Source organism: Aegilops tauschii, chromosome 2 (assembly GCF_002575655.3).
Source record: "Aegilops tauschii subsp. strangulata cultivar AL8/78 chromosome 2, Aet v6.0, whole genome shotgun sequence".
NCBI lineage: Eukaryota > Viridiplantae > Streptophyta > Magnoliopsida > Poales > Poaceae > Aegilops > Aegilops tauschii.
In genome coordinates this window covers 35,279,390-35,297,856 of record NC_053036.3, presented here as the reverse complement: position 1 = coordinate 35,297,856, position 18,467 = coordinate 35,279,390, and the positions used below count along the sequence as shown (strand labels likewise).

Sequence of the window (18,467 nt, the reverse complement as noted above, 5' to 3'; positions counted from 1 at the left end):
TCTCGAGTGCGCTACATATCGTACACGTATATAGACATGTGCGTGGCCTGGTACGTGCTACATGCAACACATGCAACGTATACACGTGCCACGGTTTCTTCAGCGACAAGGCCTATCATTGTGGCTGGACAATTGATGCCATATTTGCTCAGCAAAGACTAAGAGTGGACTCGGGACGAATGATAACAAAAATAACACGTCAGATCAAATGGCGCGGTGCTTTAAATGTGTTATCCAAATCCAAGAATTTCAACAAAGCACGTGGTGCAAAACTGCTCTCTGGCCACATATATGACCACCATCTAGCCACACCATCAAACACACACGCTCCTACTCGTAAACTAGCAGTGGCCGCAATGGAGAAGAAGAGGGTGGCCATCATCGGAGCCGGCGTGAGCGGGCTGACGGCGTGCAAGCACCTGCTGGAGCGCGGCTGCCGGCCGGCGGTCTTCGAGGCGGACAAGCTCCTGGGCGGCGTGTGGGCGCGCGCCCCGGACTGCACGTCGCTGCAGTCGGAGCGGCCCATGTACCAGTTCTCCGACTTCCCGTGGCCGGAGTCCGTGACGGAGGTCTTCCCGGACCGCCGCCAGGTCGCCGACTACCTCGACGCCTATGCCCGCCACTTCGGTGTGCTCGATTGCGTCAGGTTTGGTCACCGGGTGGTCGGAATGGAGTATGTCGGCGTCGGTGAGGAGGAGGTGGTGGAGTGGGAGGAGTGGGCCGGGTGCGGCGAGGCGTTTGGTTCTGGCGAGGGTGAGTGGCGTCTCAACGTGGCCAACGCCGAGGGCAACATCGAGGTACATATATGGATTGATCGACGAACTAGAGTTTTTCTAGATGAAGTACTACCTAGTTGATCCATCATCCATGCCTCTGTCGACCGTGTTTGTATGGTTTTCACGGTCAATGAGATTTAGATGAAATTAATTGAATTTTAGTAGAAAGTGAAATATTTAGCTTTCGGCCAAAATACATAAGCAATTTCAGTAGTACACATCAATTCAAATATCTTATTAAATATTTTTCAACAAAAAAATTTGGTTAAATCCTACTGTTTCAGTCCTTTAACCGAAATGCGAACCGATATCACTGTTGTTGCTAAAAGATTTCTGAAACTGAAAGTCAAAACCATTTTGCTTCCATCAATTTTCCAACCCCTAGCTTGTAATGTCCCTTTTCAATCAGTGAAGATAATGATATATTAGATGCATCATATTTTTCCTATCTCCAGATACACGTGGCAGACTTTGTGGTCCTTTGTATTGGGAGGTTTAGCGGTGTGCCCAACATACCCACATTCCCTCCGGGCAAAGGTCCAGAAGAATTTGATGGGCAGGTGATCCACACCATGGATTATGCCAAAATGGGCACCAAGAAAGCTAATGAGATGTTAAAGGGCAAGCGCGTAACTGTCATTGGCTACTTGAAATCAGCCCTTGACGTAGCCGCTGAATGTGCAGATGTAAATGGTACACAATCCTACGGCTATAATTTATTTCTCCCTTGCGCAGAAGTAACTATAAGTTCTCACGATTTTTGTTGGTATGACAAACAATAGGGCCGTTTTTAGCAATTCGATGAAATTGTGTACATTGTCTGTCATTATTACATTGCCTGAATTCTAACATTTATCCTGGATGAGAACTTAGATAAAACTTACTGGTCCTGCAGGTACTGAACATCTGTGTACAATGGTTGTCCGAACAAAGCACTGGATCATACCAAGCTACTATGCTTGGGGTTTTCCTATATCAAACTTGTATCTAAATCGCTTCTCTGAATTCCTCATTCACAAGCCCGGCGAGGGCTTCCTCCTATGGCTCTTGGCCACCATCTTGACTCCCCTGGTACTGAAAGTCAGCATGTTATTTTGCGTTGATGTAATTTACACTTAGGTTTCAAACTAAATCGGCATACGCTTAATTCTTGTTTGTATATGAATAGAGGTGGTTATTCTCAAAGTTTGCTGAGAGCTACTACTCCATCCCCATGAAGAAGCATGACATGGTGCCTGAGCATAGCTTCTTTGAGGCACTAGCGACATGCTTGATTGCCATTACACCAAAGGATCACTACAAGAGACTAGACGAAGGCAGCATTGTTCTGAAGAAGTCCAAGACCTTTAGCTTCTGCAAGGAAGGTGTACTTGTTGAAGGTGAATCATCGCCGATAAAGAGCGATATAGTGATCTTCGGAACGGGATTCAAGGGAGACCAAAAGATCACAAACATGTTTACTTCAGAATACTTTCAGAGTATTGCAGTTGGGCCAACATCCTCGACGGTACCTCTCTACAGGTTACTTTACTATTGCTACCTGGCTTTTGTGTACATGTGTACCTGATTTCCAATCTAGATCAGGTTATTGAATATACTCTTCATTTTTTTTATTCAGGGAGTGCATACATCCTAAGATTCCACAGCTCGCGGTCCTCGGTTATTCAGAGAGTTTGGCGAATCTGTACACTGCAGAAATTCGGGCCAAATGGATGGCACATTTCATTGATGGTGGATTCAAATTACCAAGTGTGAAAGCAATGCAGAGTGATATCCTTGAGTGGGAGAAGTTCATGAAGCGCTATTCTCGTGTCTACTTCAGGAGGTCCTGTATTGGGCTACTTCACATCTGGTACAATGATCAACTATGTCAGGACATGGGATGCAACCCGAGAAGGAAGAATAGCATTTTAGCTGAATTATTTGAGGTATATGGTCCCCGTGATTATGTTAATCTTCACCCCAAGTAAGAGGAGGTCTTGGTAGGATTCTTATGTGCAGCTCATATGTTCTGAGCAATCCATGTGGGTTATATCAACTTAGTATGTTTTTTTGTGTATTTTCGAACCTGATTATCCTTTATGGTCGATCATATGATATTTTGATAAATAATGATTCTGTGATGAACATACATCAGATATCTTAAACAAATGATATTTTGATAAATTATGATTCTGTGATGAACATATATCAGATATCTTAAACTGAGAACATCTCGATATGAGAAAATGAACCACGCGCATGGTTAAATCAGCTTTGCCTTCCGCAAGTGACTGGTGACACACAGAATATGTTTGATCTCTACAAGCTTTAGGCAGGAATTCTACTATTCTACTAACCATCTAGACTAGGATTAATCCATCCAAAAACGCCCGCCTATTATGTCAGCCAAGAGGCAGGGCAAATAAGGAAACGCTCCATGGGAGATAAGTATGTTTCTAACTACATGGTTCAATCTAGCATAAAGGATGTGCAACGTCAACCTTTTCTAGTGTTGCACAGATATATTCCAAATCAAATAATAACCATTTCTAGTGTTCCACTTGAGCTACTCCATGTGACAAACCAAATAATGGCTGCCTATTGCGACTGAGCGCACGAGACAACATCCCATTATTGCAAGCAACTACGACGAGCTTGCGGTCTTTGCTGGCCACCGACGTCTATGGCATTGCGCCATTTTGAGAGGATTCAGTGGCCACGATGGGGGCAAACACAAAGAAACCTAAATCATAACAGGGGTGCCATACTTCATTACAAGAATCCAATTCCATGACAAGTCACAAGGCAGCACAAACAACAAGTCAAAAGAGTGATAATTGAACAACCCAGTCTCACAGCAAGAGGATGGATTAGTTTCTTGCAAAAAATGTGAGAAACAAACAGGTGACACGAACACAAGAGAATCACACATAACAGAGTGCTCGAACCCCACTTCAAGGATTTCATTCAACAACAGGTGAACAGCACATCATTTCAGCTCCAAATCCCGCCAAAGTGAAAGCCCATGGTCACCGTTTAGGTGTCATCGACATCATCATACATGGCAGATTCTGAGCCGACATCATCATAATCATCCACATAATTGAATTCACCATCAGCATCAGCATCATCATCATCCATGACCACATCCAGCAAATCATCGTGCATATCAACCTCAAAATCAGAACCAGAGTAATCCTCACTGTAATCCTCACTGTCAACGTAGGCCCAGTACTTGAAATCAGAGATGGAATCATGAGGAAGCTTAAGGTTTCTAATTCTAGCACACTTTGATTTCATTGCATCATCAATTTGGAGGTTGTAACACATGCGTATGTCAAGTGATTCAAGGTGAGGGCAATGGTCAAGGATTGCCATCAGTCCATCATTAGTTATCTCGCTGCCAATCAACTGAAGGACTTGGAGACGAGGCATACTGTTAGCAATCCATGATGCTTCTGGGTCAATCTCCATGCGCTCATAGGTTGCATCAAACCGCTTATGAAAATCAGCCCAGCGTTCATTTAGCCTAAAGCATTTCAGTTGTGAGCGGCTTTTGTCAACTAACTCGCAAAAATTGCCATACAATGAGCAGAACGAAATATCCAGTTCTTCAAGCTGAGGAAGGAGATTAATTGCCTCTGCCAACCCTTTATCAGATACTTTATCACAAAAGCTGATTTTAAGGCTCTTCAATGAGAATGATCTGCATTGAGACATGGCAAGTTTTTAACCAGCCCAAACATTTAAGCTATATCAAATCGAAACATGCTTTCCAAGCTTACAATGAGAAATATCACTGGAACAACATAACCAATTGAAATCCATGTGAAAACAAAACATTCTATGATGTTGGACTCATCATAATCTTCAAAAAGGTTGATAACTGCAGTCACATGCAAATGAACTTTAACGTGCAGTTCTAACAAAGTACCACATGACTTGATACTGTGTGTTCTACATATCACATTCAGTCAAACGATGAGAAGAAGAGCAGAAGAGGGCAATGAAACATGTGTCAGGTCGCGTCCGCCCTACAGCAGGCGCAAATTCAAGCCTAAACTAGGTTCCGCTAATGACGTGTGGTCCAAGAAGAGAGTTCCTTACTTTCTACTCCTATCATGCCGGGCGCTCTTTCTCTCTCTGCTCAAAAACCATGGGTAAACGAGGTGTACAGTTTCGTCCCTCCTATAGTCCTATCAGCCACAATCAGAATCTTCGCTCAACCAAAACCTTTATACCCCAAGCCTATGACACCATGCTTCTGGTAGAAATCGAACTTGGTATATCCAGCAAATTCAATCATCATCAATAAAACTGAGATCACTTTATTTCAATGCACCAACAGATCAACACAACGAAAAGAAAATATGAACTCTGACTAGCACTACGCTTACCAAGCAAAAAGATGGTTGCTTTGTATTAGCGGACTGTAACATTATTTCAGAGGAATAAAATCATACCCTTTTCGCAAAAAAATAAATAAAAAGATGGCCACAAGAATATTAAAAAAAATGGTCAGCTTAGGCTTCTTGCTTCAGAGAGGGGATATAGAAGTTGCAATACCATGTCAGAAAGTAGCTACTAACAGTTAGCAGTTACACATTTATTTGTTCACTACATAGTTGTTGACTGATTGTTATTACTACATGATACAGATTTACACAAAGGGTATGGAATGTGCACTCAGCAAAGGGCCTTCAACAATTTGTATGAAGGAAATGTTGAAGAGGAGGCCCAGTGCAACAAATATGAACCAATTCGAGTGTGTAGTTAACTAAATGAAATGTGCAGGCTCACTAAAACGTCCAGCCTTTAAGTACAATGGTTATTTTGCACACAGAAGTCACACAATCAGCACAGAGCCAACCTACATCTTTATTTTGAAGTGTTCCTTCTACACTCCAGTTAATACAGAAGGTAGAACATGTACCATGTCAGCTGTATGACTCTTATCATCTACTCAAAAACATTTAATAACATATAATGCTAGTTAACCATGCAGCTCAGACCATTAAAGTGATTATTTGTGGTCTACAGTTCAAGAATACTTGGATCTTTACAGCAAGTAAATCAACAGGAGAAGGTAATTTGCTGTCAACCAACAAAAATATTCAGATGGCCTTTTGCCCTGTGAAGTCTCCATGCTGAAACGCACCTACCCTTGTATGTTTTAGGGATCAATCCCTATATTTGTAAGTCTCAGCAATCCTGCTATTGGCACTTTGGCAGAGAGTAGTAGGAACAGGTCAATTCACTCTGGGATGACAAACCTTCACTATTCTACTCTATATACATTTTCTGGGTTGCTCCCATTTTTATCCCGAGCTACGCGCCAAGCAGCGTTTACCAAGGTACATTGAGTCACACTGAGACACAGCACTAGAGACTCGCACGATATATTCTAAGCATTTTACTGCTGAGTGCCATTTTACTCCCTCCAATTTTATTAGGTTATTACAAAAGGCTTTTTTGGTACTAAAAGTAGAATTGTCAGAAAAGATAAGAAATGAAAGGATATTTACATACTCTATATACTGATCTTGCGCCGATTAACCCACCCGTGCTATCAGCATGCCATTTGATCTTAACCTAACCAACACCTAATCTTCTGTAGGAAATACTGATTACCACTTGCACAATTTCAGAAATTTTAGACAAGTTCGTTTGTGTTGGTGAACCCCAATTTGATAAACCAACGGTTCACATCAGAAGCCACCACAAGGTTTGAGGATGAAACAGAGAACAAATTCCTTGCAGAAATAAAAGGATGCAGAAGGGTTGTCAAATCAAACAACAGAAAGGTCCATTTTCTAAGCAAGTGCAAACATATATCACCAGCAGCTTATGTGTTAAGAAGATACAGATATGCGTTTTAATTTACGAGGAGTACGATCAAAAAAGGTACTAACTAACAGAGACTCGCATTTACATATAAATTTGGTCATCAGAGCCAATCAACGAAATTATTTGCAATCTCAAGAAAGAAATGGGCATGTATGTAACAGGAGGAAGAGGAAAGATGTCGCAACCTGTCTGCGATGTAGCGGAGGAGGAGGTCAGTGACGAAGGTGTCGGCCCAGAAGGCCTCCATGGTGCCAGCGGCGCGGTCGACGGCGGCGCAGGCCATGGCCCCGGCCTCCAGGACGTCTCCATCGTGGGTCATCTCGACGCGACGCCACAGCGTGGTGTCGCTGTCGGCGAGACGGCGCCACGCGTGGCATACCTGCCCGGCTCCCGTGAGGAGGTCGGCCGCGTCCAGCTTCCCGAATATGGTGGAGAGCGCGTCTGACTGCATCCCGGCCCAGTCGCGGCTCTCGCCCTCCTCCTCCTCCATGGGTGGCGAGGCAGCGGCGGCGGTGAGGTGGGGCTAGGGTTTGCCAGGAGAGGAAGAATAGGCAAGTGGTCGGCTTGGGGGTTATGCCAACTCCAACGCACCGCCTCATCCGGGCCCGAACGGACAGACGGCACGGCCCAACGCGTGACCACATCCGTTTTTTTATTTGTTTGGCGTCTGGCCCGCTCTATTTCCGACGCAAACTTGCGTCTAGTTTGCATTCACACGGACGTCGAACGGATGCCTGCGCGCCCGCCTCAGGCCCGCGTGGCAGTCGTCCACCTACCTCCACCGTCCACATTTATAGCGCACGCGCGGGTGGTTCTTTTAATGTGGAAGCCGTGGACTGGTGGGACTCCACACTTTCACTCCCGGCGATGCGTGCCTCCTCAAAGACCGACACGCTCGCCTTCTTCAAACCCTAGTTCCACCTCGCCGCCGGCCACCATCGGATGGCATTCAATCTCCGGCAGCAAGGGTAGGCACGACCACGAGGCCGGCTCTTCCTCCGGCCGTTATCGCCGCTCCACCCCTTCACCTCCACCTTCACCTCCGGCACCCGCATTCCACATCGCGTCGTCGGTGGCCTGACCTCGCATGAGGCCGTACGTGAAGGCGGAGATTTGCAAGCGTTACTGGGAGTCGGGCACGCCACTGCCATGGCGTGACTTGCACCTCCCCAATAACTGGCATCTCTCCGCGGATCAGGTGCCCATCCCACCGATCCCGGTGAGTGGCCACACTCGGCACTAGGAGATCGCCCGCCGTCAGGCCTGCCTGCCGTCGGACCTCGTCAACGACTGGAAGTACGCCGTGGACTCCCCGCTGTGGGACACGTGGCTCCGCGACAAGCACGATCTACGTCGGCAATCGTTCTTTGTCAGTCATGCTCCGAGCCCCGCCCCGCCACTGCCAGCCCTCCCCAACCACGTGGATTTAGGCTGGTCTGCGGCATGACACCAACGCCATATACCCGTCGCCGTCCCAGCCACCACCCGCTCAGATGATAGCCGAAAAGGAGGAGGAGCTGGTGAGGCGGGTCATGGAGGACTCCCTCCACACCCACGACGAGGCCCAGTGGCAGGGCCTCGAACACATGATAGCCTTCTCCGCGGCCGGCGACGTCGTCACCTCAGAGTTCAACGTCGTGGTGAAGGAGGAGGCCATGGAAGACGTGCAGCAGGAGGATGAGGAGGAGGAGGAGCCCGCACAATGGAACCCGACACTGGTCGGCCAGAAGTGGTTCTGGATGGAGACGGTCCCGTGCACACAGGAGCTCGTGCACGGCGAGGCCTAGTCAATGTCCCCTCCACAAGAATAGGTGGTGCAGCCGCCTTCGCCCATGCCTCCCGCCTGGCAGGGACCGCCGGCCCATGCACGCTGAGGTCCGATCACCGTCCCTACCACAGGAAGAGGTGGTGCAGGCGCCTCTGCACCCGCCTCCGTCCGCGCCTCCCGCATGGCAGGGGCTGCCGCCCCACCTATGGACACCCCCGCCGCCCTACATCAACCTCACGGGCAACGAGGACGATGACGGCGGCGGCAACTGAAGGCAACGGCGGCCATGGCGGCAACGTGCTTCTAGTTTTTTTATGTCATTTTAATTTGAAGTATGTTTAAGAATGTGCTGGACTAGAATTGGGCGGTTTATGTGAATATTTAAGGTTTTAAAATTATTTTGCAATGTCTATTCGGGATAGATTTGGGTGAAATTTGCTAGTCCTTTTGGAGGACAATTTGGGATGCGGCGGCCTTGGGTGCACTGACGGCCAAACGACCGCATCCGGACAAGCGTGTCCATTTGCCACCCCCACACGGACGAAATCGGGATAAAACAGACGCCCGTTTGGATTTGTGCGTTAGAGTTGGCCTTAGGTGAGAAAAGTAAGCGGGGAGAAAGAGAAGTGAAACAATTTTTTCTCAGCTAATATAGAAACAGATTTGTGCCCCTCGAACATATTTAGGTACCATCAAATTGGCATTGCTAAATTTTCCCTTAAAGAGATTTGGCATTGATAAATACTCCCTCCGTTTTTTATTTAGTTCGCGTATTAGTTTTGGTCAAAGCCAATCTTTATAAACTTTGATGAAGTTTATAAACCAAAGTATTAACATATACAATAACAAATCAATACTATTAGATTCATTGTTGAATGTACTTTCACATCATATAAATTTGTTATGGTAAATGTTTATATTGTTTTCTGTGAACTTGGTCAAACTTCATGAAGTTTGACTTCAGCAAATCTAATATGCAGAGTAAATAAAAACAAAGGGAGTATGAAATAAAATACATATACATTTGTAAAAGGGCAGCGCTAGGTGCCGGTACACTAGTAGAAAACAAGGCTTTGGTTCGGCCAGAAAAGAGCATTAATCCCGGTTGCATTACGAACCGGGACTAATGTGAGCATTAGTCCCGGTTCGAGCGGCTAGGGCACCGTACAGGCATTAGTCCCGGTTCAAATGGGACCTTTAGTCCCGGTTGGTGCCACGAACCGGGACTAAAGGGTGCGATGCACATTAGTACCGGTTCGTGGCACCAACCGGTACTAAAGGTTAGATCTTTAGTCCCGGTTCAAGCCACCAACCCGTACTAATGGGGTTTGAGGCATTAGTACCGGTTCCTGGCACGAACCGGTACTAAAGGTCCCATTTTCAAACTCTACCCCCCAGTGGATCGCCTTTTCAGTTTTGTAAAAAGCAAAAGAAAATGATAAAAACTTCAAAAATTAAAATCCTTCCAGATGTAGTTATGTTACTACATGTACTAGTTAGGAAAATTTAAAAACTTAAATTTGGACATGTTTTGCAAAAGGTGTAGGGAAAATGTAAAACGGCTATAACTTTTGCATACGATGTCAGAAAAAACGTATAATATATCAAAATGTTCAGCACGAAAATCCGCATCTGATTTTGACAGCTTATGGCCTGTTTGCAAATTTTTAGAATCTTCAAATTCTAAAAGGAAAAAAATATGCTCAAATTTCTGTTTTTTTTTAATTTTTGTTAAATCTGGTCAAACTATGGTCAAACTACTTATTCAAGAAGTATTAGTGTTAATAAATAATTATTCAAGAATATTAGTGTTACTAAATAATTATTTTAGTTTTTTCAAATTTTGGTCAAATCTGGTCAAACTGTGGTCAAACAATGATCAAACTAATTATTCAAGAAATATTAGTGTTACTAAATAATTATTGTTTTTTAGAACAATAGTTTCAAACTCAAACAGTGAAATGTGTGACTTAATGCTCAAGCTAAATTCCTGAGGGTTAATAGGATTGACATCTTATTATTGTCAGGAAAACAATAAGTGCAGACTTGGAAATGAGGGAGAATAGAACCCGGAAGTTAAGCGTGCTCAGGCTGGAATAGTGAGAGGATGGGTGACCGTCCGGAAAGTTAGATGATTTGAAATGATGATGGGTGATTAGAAATTAGAGGTTAAATTGAGCAATGATGAGGGGTAATTAAAGATTAGAGGTTAAAATAATTCAGAAATTTGACAATTTAAAAAAATTTAACAAAAAATACCGCTTGGTGTTACCAACCGGGACCAAAAGGTAGCGGCCACGTGGAGGGTCTTTAGTTCCGGTTCGTGTAAGAACCGGAACTAAAGAGGGAGGCTTTAGTAACGACCCTTTAGTCCCTTATGAACCGGGACTAAAGGCCCTTTTTCTACTAGTGGTAGCGCCTCAGCGCGCCGCTACACCCGCCCGTCCCCAGCTTGGATTGGACAACCAGAGCCCCGCTCGCCGCCTTGTCGTCGGACGGCGCTCCATTCCACCAAAAAGACAACGACGATCTAGCTAAAACGCATTCGCTGGATCAAGCACCCGCGAAGCCTGGTTCTAGCAAAAAACGCCGTTGCTCCCCTCGTAGGTTGTAGCTCACTACAGATGGCAACAATTTGGGCCACCATGTGAAGAGGAAAGATGTCGCAACCTGTCGGAGATGTAGCGGAGGAGGCAGTCAGTGACGAAGGTGTCGGCACAGAAGGCTTTCATGGTGCCAGCGGCGCAGGCATGGCCCCGGCCTTCAGGATATCTCCATGGTGGGTCATGTCGACGCGACGCCACAGCGTGGTGTCTCTGTCAGCGAGACGGCGCCACGCGCGGCGTGGCAGACCTGCCTGGCTCCCGTGAGGAGGTCGGCCGCGTCCAGCTTCCCGAATACGGTGGAGAGCGCGTCTGACTACATCCCGGCCCAGTCGCGGCTCTCGCCCTCGTCCGTGGCGAAGCGGCGGCGGCGGTGAGGTGGGGCTAGGGTTTGCCTTTTTTTTAGGGGTGAGGATTCTTTTAACAAGTACAGGCACAGATACTCAGTGGCAGAGAGACAAAATAATTTTAAGGTTGGGCGGACTTTGAAGCATAAAAAACTTTGATGCAGAACAAAAATAACTAAAATAGTCGGTCAGTATAACAATGCACACTAATATTTTTATGTGTCCCCACACAAAACTTTCTTTATGTAATCCAAAAAAAATACAATGAAAGTGCAGATATATTTAAGTACAAACAAAATATAACGAAAGTTCTATCACCACTCGATATTTTTCTTGTTTCGGTATTGTCTGCAGATTTGTTTCATGAAGATTCTATTCTGTATTTTTTATGTCACATTTGATGGTGTTGGCAAGTAGGCGGCTCTGCATCTTGCCAATTCCATTTCTAATAGGCATCAGCCCCCTGTGTTCTGGACAACGAAGGTTACATGCATAATTACCTAATCATGTAGCAATTCTGAGTGAGGCACGTGCATTATGATTGGATATTGAAGCGACCCCGCCATTTTATATGACTCTCAAAGAACTATACAGTTATATTTGGTATTGCTTTCAGTATTAGAGAAGCATAGAAACTAAACTGCAGGGCTTACTATATTCTTATGTGACATTCCTCTATGCCATTGTGCCATACTATTTATTTTGAGCAACCTTTCTATGCTATTTTCTTGGACAGTTTTAGTGTAATCTGTAGCGCCTCAATATATGGTAATCAACTGCAAGCTTCGGTATATTTTTTTTCTCATGTTGTATTCATTTTATTAGCTATGTTACTTTAGCAATCAAATAGAATCAGGCACAAGCTCTAGTTAGTCCTGTGTAAAAACAGATGTACAAGTGTCGACTATGGATTCCTTATTTTGTCTGTTTCAGACTTGGGATCATTGGGAAAAGTGTGGACCATGGATTCATACCAGAACTGGACTGACCATGGCACATCTTCACAAACGAGTCATGGCGTTGGCAACAATATTCAAGATTTCATGTTCCCTTCATTTCCAAGCATGACCCTTTAAAGGCAATATGAACGTTCATCATTTATGTGAGGGATATGAAAGATGATTCAAAAGTAAAAGGTTTTATGCCACCGGATCATCATAATTGGGGAGGAGTGTCGATCGTGTCTATTTATAAATCCATCCTACTATTCGCAGTTTCTGTAGTTCAACGAAATGACACAATTTGAGGGATGATGCTTTTTTGTTTACAATAGGTGATAGATCCGATTCGAGGTGTACTTTGAATGACCGCATAACTTAGTGTTTCTTTGTGCAGCATGATTATTTCAGAAATACAATGATGGAGACAGGAGGAAGATTTTTGAACACGTCTGAATGTTATTTTGTGCATATACTAGAAGTGAAGAGATTGTCTTGCAGAGATCAATTTTATTGAGCTTGGAGAAAAAGGTGAGTGGTTCCATTTTATTTGATGACAATGTTCACAACGCATCTTAAATTTTGGATAGAAATGAACCCATAAAGGATTCAACAATGTATGTCTTCATAGTATGAATTGTGCGGTGTTCTAAATAGCCCAAAGATGTTAAATATTACAACTGCGTTCAGCCGTTCACCTCTTTTTTTTAGAGAGCTGAATGGAAAATGCTTCAGATGGTGAGGCTGAAGCCGCCAGGTTTGGGAGCTTAGTGTACATACTGACTTTTTTCTTGAAATGTTATGCGTCCGAGGAACCAGGAGGGGGATGAGCATGTAAATCAAACCTTGCTTTTTTCCTTATGTTGTTTTCTTTCGCCGCGAGGTTTTAGATGGAACCACCTACGCCGGCACCTAACCCCATTGAGGTACTAGGGGGAACCATCTCTGCGCCGGCTGAGAGGACGGGCTGCCACCAAGGCTGCTCTCGCTAGCCTCGAAATGAGCTTAACGGGGTCATCACCGAGGCCGACCGTCACCGCGCCAAATCTTGGCCATTCGTACCAGCACCAATAGGACTCCAGCAACCTGGGATGTAAGACGCTTGTCCCAACCATGATGGTTAATCCTAATTTGCACGATGCTCTTCACATAGACAAATACATGGTATTGGGACTTAACCTGCCTCGAAGTGAGATGCATCTGGATTAGATCCAATTTTAGTAACATAGAAATCAGAATTGATTTATTCACCCTTTGGTTTGATTTTATAAGCATAATTCAGTCTTATTTTTATCTCATCTTAGTTCAATGTCGATTTATTTGCAGATTATTTACTAAGGAAAATGGTTTGAGGTCAAGAGTCGAAAGCCTGAAGCCGGATGTTCCTAAGATGACCTACACAACTCTTGACAAACAAAGCCAACACATTATGTGACTGCAAGATTGAAGATCGTACATATATTTACTTTGCTCAAGGATCTTATAGCAGTGCATTGCTCCGTGCAGTTCCCTTTATCATCCATTTTATTGTTCATATCTCTATATGGCCATTATATATAGATGCTATTACAGGGATGTAGCACTATATTTTCCACCCATTGTTGTGAAAAAAAACTCCCTCTGTCTGATACATATGTGTTCTTTTCTTTTAATTATCTGTTTTCAAACTGAACGAGATTTCTAGATCGGAATAAATTATTTTTTAGATTGCTCTTTGGGTTTCAAAGAATTCAGAATTAGTTCCTACACCAGCTGTCACTGGATAAATCGTGTATGACGCCATGCTTGCACAAGCTGGTGAGTATTTTTCCTTTTTGATTCACATGAGTATTTGCAGCTGTATTCTCGGTCATTCGTTGCACAAGCAGGTGAGTCTTTTTCTTTTTTGATTCACAACTATTGGCATGAATTTGTCCGTGCATTTCGTCCTAGGATTGCCGATAATTTGAACCTGTTAATCGGGAAAAGATATGCCCATCACCATTCCATCTTTGTTCAGTTTGAGGAGAGCTGAGTAGTCAAATATCAGATTATTTGTTTTCTGTTCTATGTATAGATGCAGTTGCAACATTTCGCTGCAGCAACTATTTTTTTCTTCGGCAGTTGGGGCATGCATCCAATCGTGTTAAAAAATTAAGCTAACAATAATAGTAGCCAACTAAAAGAGGATCTACTTATGCTAATAGTGGTAAAATAAAAGAGGATCCAAACTCACGAGTTTATAATTATCCACTTTGGTATGTATTCTTCATGTGTTGTTTCGTTGTCTGCTTTTTTCTTTTGCTGTGTATTTCTTCATGTCAAATGTGCTTATGATTTTTAATGGGGTTCTTTACGGGGGCAGCGCCGGCTGCTTTACGGGGGCAGCTCTCAGTCACGTTGGGTCGCCATTCGGCCGTCTAGAGCGCGAGCGGCAATGACTAAGGCAAGTATGTTGTTGTCCCCTTCAGAAGTTCAGTTAAGTCAGGCCGGGAATCAATCAGTGCATTATCTGTAGTATTGAATTTTCCATTGGCCAATACGTGAGCACAATTGTCGGAATGAAGAGAAGAATTAAATGACGCAATTTGAATACATGTGCCTCCTAACTATGATGAACAAGAAAAATTTGGACTAACATTACACGTGCATTGCACGTGCAAACTTACTAGTTTAAATACAAACAAACAACAACATATCAATGATAAAGCTTTAATAACATCTAGAAGAATAGGGCAATGATAGTATTCTATTCTCCTTTTGAAAATATTATCGAAAAAGGCTTTCGCCCCGCTTTATATATAAAGCACCGATCATCAAGCATCCAGTACAAACGCACGCCACCGCAACACACGCACACACCCAGGGCAGGATACATAGGCGCTGAGCGCAACAACACCACTCCTAGCACTACCACCACTAAGAGAAGTAGCCACATATGACGAACCATGCACTCCAAGGCGGCGCCTTCAGGAAGGGTACGGCACCGGAGCGCCGCCACCGCCCGATCCAAGGATCAGAGTTTCCCCTAGAGTCACATGACGGACAACGAGAGCCGCGACGACGCCTTCAGGAAGGGAACGATCTTCGCCGCCGCCGGTCTGTCCGAAGATAGAACAGGTTTTCACCTCGGCCAACACTCACTGCCATCGAACGCCACACCCCGGCAACCACGCTGCCCACACGGCCATGGCCATCGGGCAGCACCAAGCCACGGCCTCCGCCCGAGAGCACCGCGCAATCCCCACCAGGGCCGCCGCCCCGGCATCCAAGACCTTGACACCACCTCACCCGAGACCTGCCGCTATCCCAACCAAAGAGACGAGCAGAAAGGTCCCACCTTTCGCACCCCCTGGGCGACCCCCAGCGCCGAGACCCAATAGGCCGGCCACCTGGCCTCCATCAACCCGTCCTGCAGCACTGGGCGCGAGGTGAGCTTGGTCCCGTAACACCGTGCGCGAGACAAGGTCAGTCCTGCTGCACCGTGCGCGAGACGAGCTCGGACCTGCGCACCGGGCGCGAGACGAGTGATGGACCGCAGCTGGGAGAAGGCCAGCCCTTCGCCGAACGTAGTGACCGGACGACGAGGAGGAGGGGTCAAAGGCCGATACAAGCCGCAAACGGACGAACCGACGCCAGGACGTGCCAGCCGTCGCCGAAGCCGACTTGCCAAGCCACCGTGGAGCCAACCACGGTCGGAGCAGCGACCACCCCGGCCACTGCCCAACCCGCGCCGCCCGGTGAGCCCCCGCGTCGGAGCCGCCGGCCACACTCCCCCCAGGGCAGCACCGCCACCACGCCGCTGCCTCCCCGGAGATGAAGGAGGCCCCCGACCGCAGACCAAGGCCAGCGCAGCCCGCGCCATCCAACAGGGAGCTCGAAATCCCCCGGCTGGACACGCATCCACCATCACGCGTTGCCGGCCGCCACAGCCCCCCGCTGCCCCGCACGAGACGCCGCCGACCGGCAGCACACGGGAGCTCAGGCGAGCTCCCACCACCTCCCAGCGCCGCCGGCCAGACCCCAGGCACCAGATCCGGGCGGATCTGGCCCGACGCCCACCAGCGCGCCGCCACCCGATCTGGACCACCCAGCAGCCGCCGCACCATCACCGGGGCACACACCGACGCCGCGCCGCCACCAGAAGGCCGCACCGCCGGCCCTCGCCACCGGCACCGTGCCGCAGGGCCCTGCCGAAGCCCAGCGCCGCCACCCGCGAGCTCCGCCCCGCGACGGACCCCGGAGTAGAGGAGGAAGGAGATGCCCCGCCGCCGCCGCGCCGACCGGGCTTTGCCCGTCAACGCCTGCCGGCGGCGGCGGGGGAGGAAGGGGGAGGGGAACGGGAGGAGCGGCGGCTAGGGTTCCCCCCCCCCCCCCCGGCGCGCGCGGGCGCGTCGCGGGAGGGACGGGAGGGGGGAAGCTCACCCCCAATCGGTCTTGGGGCTACATACCTTTGAAAATATTCCTTAAGTTTGGGTGTCTAACTCGGAACAAAATATGCGACTGCACTCGCTTGCTCGCTAATCGTTGTCCTCCACAACTGCGTCTGTAGGCCTGTTTAGAGCAACTCTAGCAGACCCCGCATTTTGCCGACCTGTAAACTGTGTTTGCAGGTCGCACGGGGGCGCTTATGCAGGCTGAAAATTGCCGCGGCAGACTAGAAACCGCAAACAAACCCGTAATTTTGAAAAAAAAAAGTTGTTTCACGCGAGAAATTTAAGCAGCAGCTCGCCGGAGCTCGCTCGCATAGATGGTTCTTCTTTGCATAATAAGTTCGTACACGCCACATACATACATATTAAAGGTCAGAGATGCTAGACAGGGCCTACGCTACCGCACCACTACAACAAAATTGAGCTCACCGGAGCTCCTGCGGTAGCTGCCCACCGGCGGCGATCAGTCGGAGTCGAAGTCGACCTAGATGTAGAGCTTCGCCTACTCCGCCTTCATCACGCGCAGGTCAGCCTCCTTCGATGCGTGCGCTGCGATGCCGTGACGCCCGTCTCGAGGAAGAGCCGCTCGTACTCGAGTTCGCACCGGATGCGCTCTTCCATCTCCTCCTGATCCCTTGCCGACCGCTTGAGGACGACGTGCTCGAGGAGCTCCTCCTGCCCCGGGGGAGGTAGTCCTCGGGTCCGATGACGCCTCGGCGCGGCGGCGCATCGGGCACGGCCTCCTCCGGCTCCCTCTTCACGCGAACGAGCCGCGAGCTCGATGCACCCGCGGATGAGCACCCCGCGGAACCATGGCCGGATGAGCTCCCCGCGGACCAGTTGCCGGAGGAGGCGCGGCGGCGACGGCCGCGCTCGAGCTCGAACTCCTTGAGCTCGCGGCGGTTGAATGTCGGCGGCGGCCGCGCACCGTGGTTGAGCCACCGACGCGCCCCCCGCTTGCGCGCGGCGTCAGATTTGGCGCGGCGGCGGCGCTCCGCCTCATCCCCCGAGTCGTCCATGGCGGTCCAAGGCTCGCCGGCGGCGACAAATCGAGCGGCGCGGTGGGGAATTGGAGGGGAACGCGGCTGCGGCGGATAGAGTTTCGACCCGCATCTGCCCCGCAAACCCGCAGTTATAGTGGCTCGGGGGTTGCGTTTGCGAGCTGCGGCAAAAATATTTACGGGCCGGACACTGATGCAGGCTTTGGTCTGGCCAGAAAAATGAGCCGAGTCCGTATAATGCCGGAATTATACAGGTTTGCATCGGATGCGGGGTGCGCTAGAGTTGCTCTTAGTCGCCGTCAATCGTTGTCCGCCTAACCGCTGCTGACACTACGAGCCATTGAGGTTGGCTGGCTGGCTCGGCTCGTGGCGTGCGCAGTCACCGAAGTTTGCTGGCTGGCTTGGTTCTTGGCGTGTGTGTAGGGATAGTCACCGAGGCTGGCTCGATGTGTTCTTGTTTTATTTTTCTTTGAGAGAAAACAAAATACATCGTGAAACCTATGTGTGCACACACCTGAACTCAAAAAAAAAGAAAAATAATAAAAGTAGTAAAAAAATTGAAACTTTTTGGCAACATACAATGTCAATCATAATACTCATGTTTAAAGTTTCGGGTTCCCGCAAAAAACAAGTTTTGGGACAAAATTATTTTCCCATATTCATAGCAAAATACGATAGAACCAATACTATATAACCGCTACAGCTCACAGTTTTATAGCTGCAATTATCCTTTTTTCGCTCAGAATACTACATAACTCATTTTGTCCTGAGAGCTTAAATGTGTTTATTATGC

At 47.5% G+C, this 18,467-nt stretch overlaps 2 protein-coding genes across 2 annotated transcripts; one reads left to right on the top strand and one right to left on the bottom strand.

Moving 5' to 3' along the window:
- The first annotated feature begins 317 nt into the window (after positions 1 to 317).
- On the top strand, positions 318 to 2,907 carry LOC109738317 (probable flavin-containing monooxygenase 1). Its single transcript, XM_020297419.4, has 5 exons — positions 318 to 797; positions 1,232 to 1,469; positions 1,672 to 1,847; positions 1,945 to 2,297; positions 2,395 to 2,907. Exons 1-5 carry the CDS (start codon positions 357 to 359, stop codon positions 2,744 to 2,746), a joined length of 1,560 nt encoding a protein of 519 aa, XP_020153008.1. The 5' UTR covers positions 318 to 356; the 3' UTR covers positions 2,747 to 2,907.
- A 595-nt stretch (positions 2,908 to 3,502) lies between these two features.
- On the bottom strand, positions 3,503 to 7,171 carry LOC109738318 (F-box protein SKIP19-like). Its single transcript, XM_040401482.3, has 2 exons — positions 6,791 to 7,171; positions 3,503 to 4,464 (listed from the first exon to the last, which is right to left on the bottom strand). The coding sequence occupies exons 1-2, from the start codon at positions 7,093 to 7,095 to the stop codon at positions 3,795 to 3,797; spliced, it is 975 nt and encodes a 324-aa protein (XP_040257416.1). The 5' UTR covers positions 7,096 to 7,171; the 3' UTR covers positions 3,503 to 3,794.
- Positions 7,172 to 18,467: the final 11,296 nt, after the last annotated feature.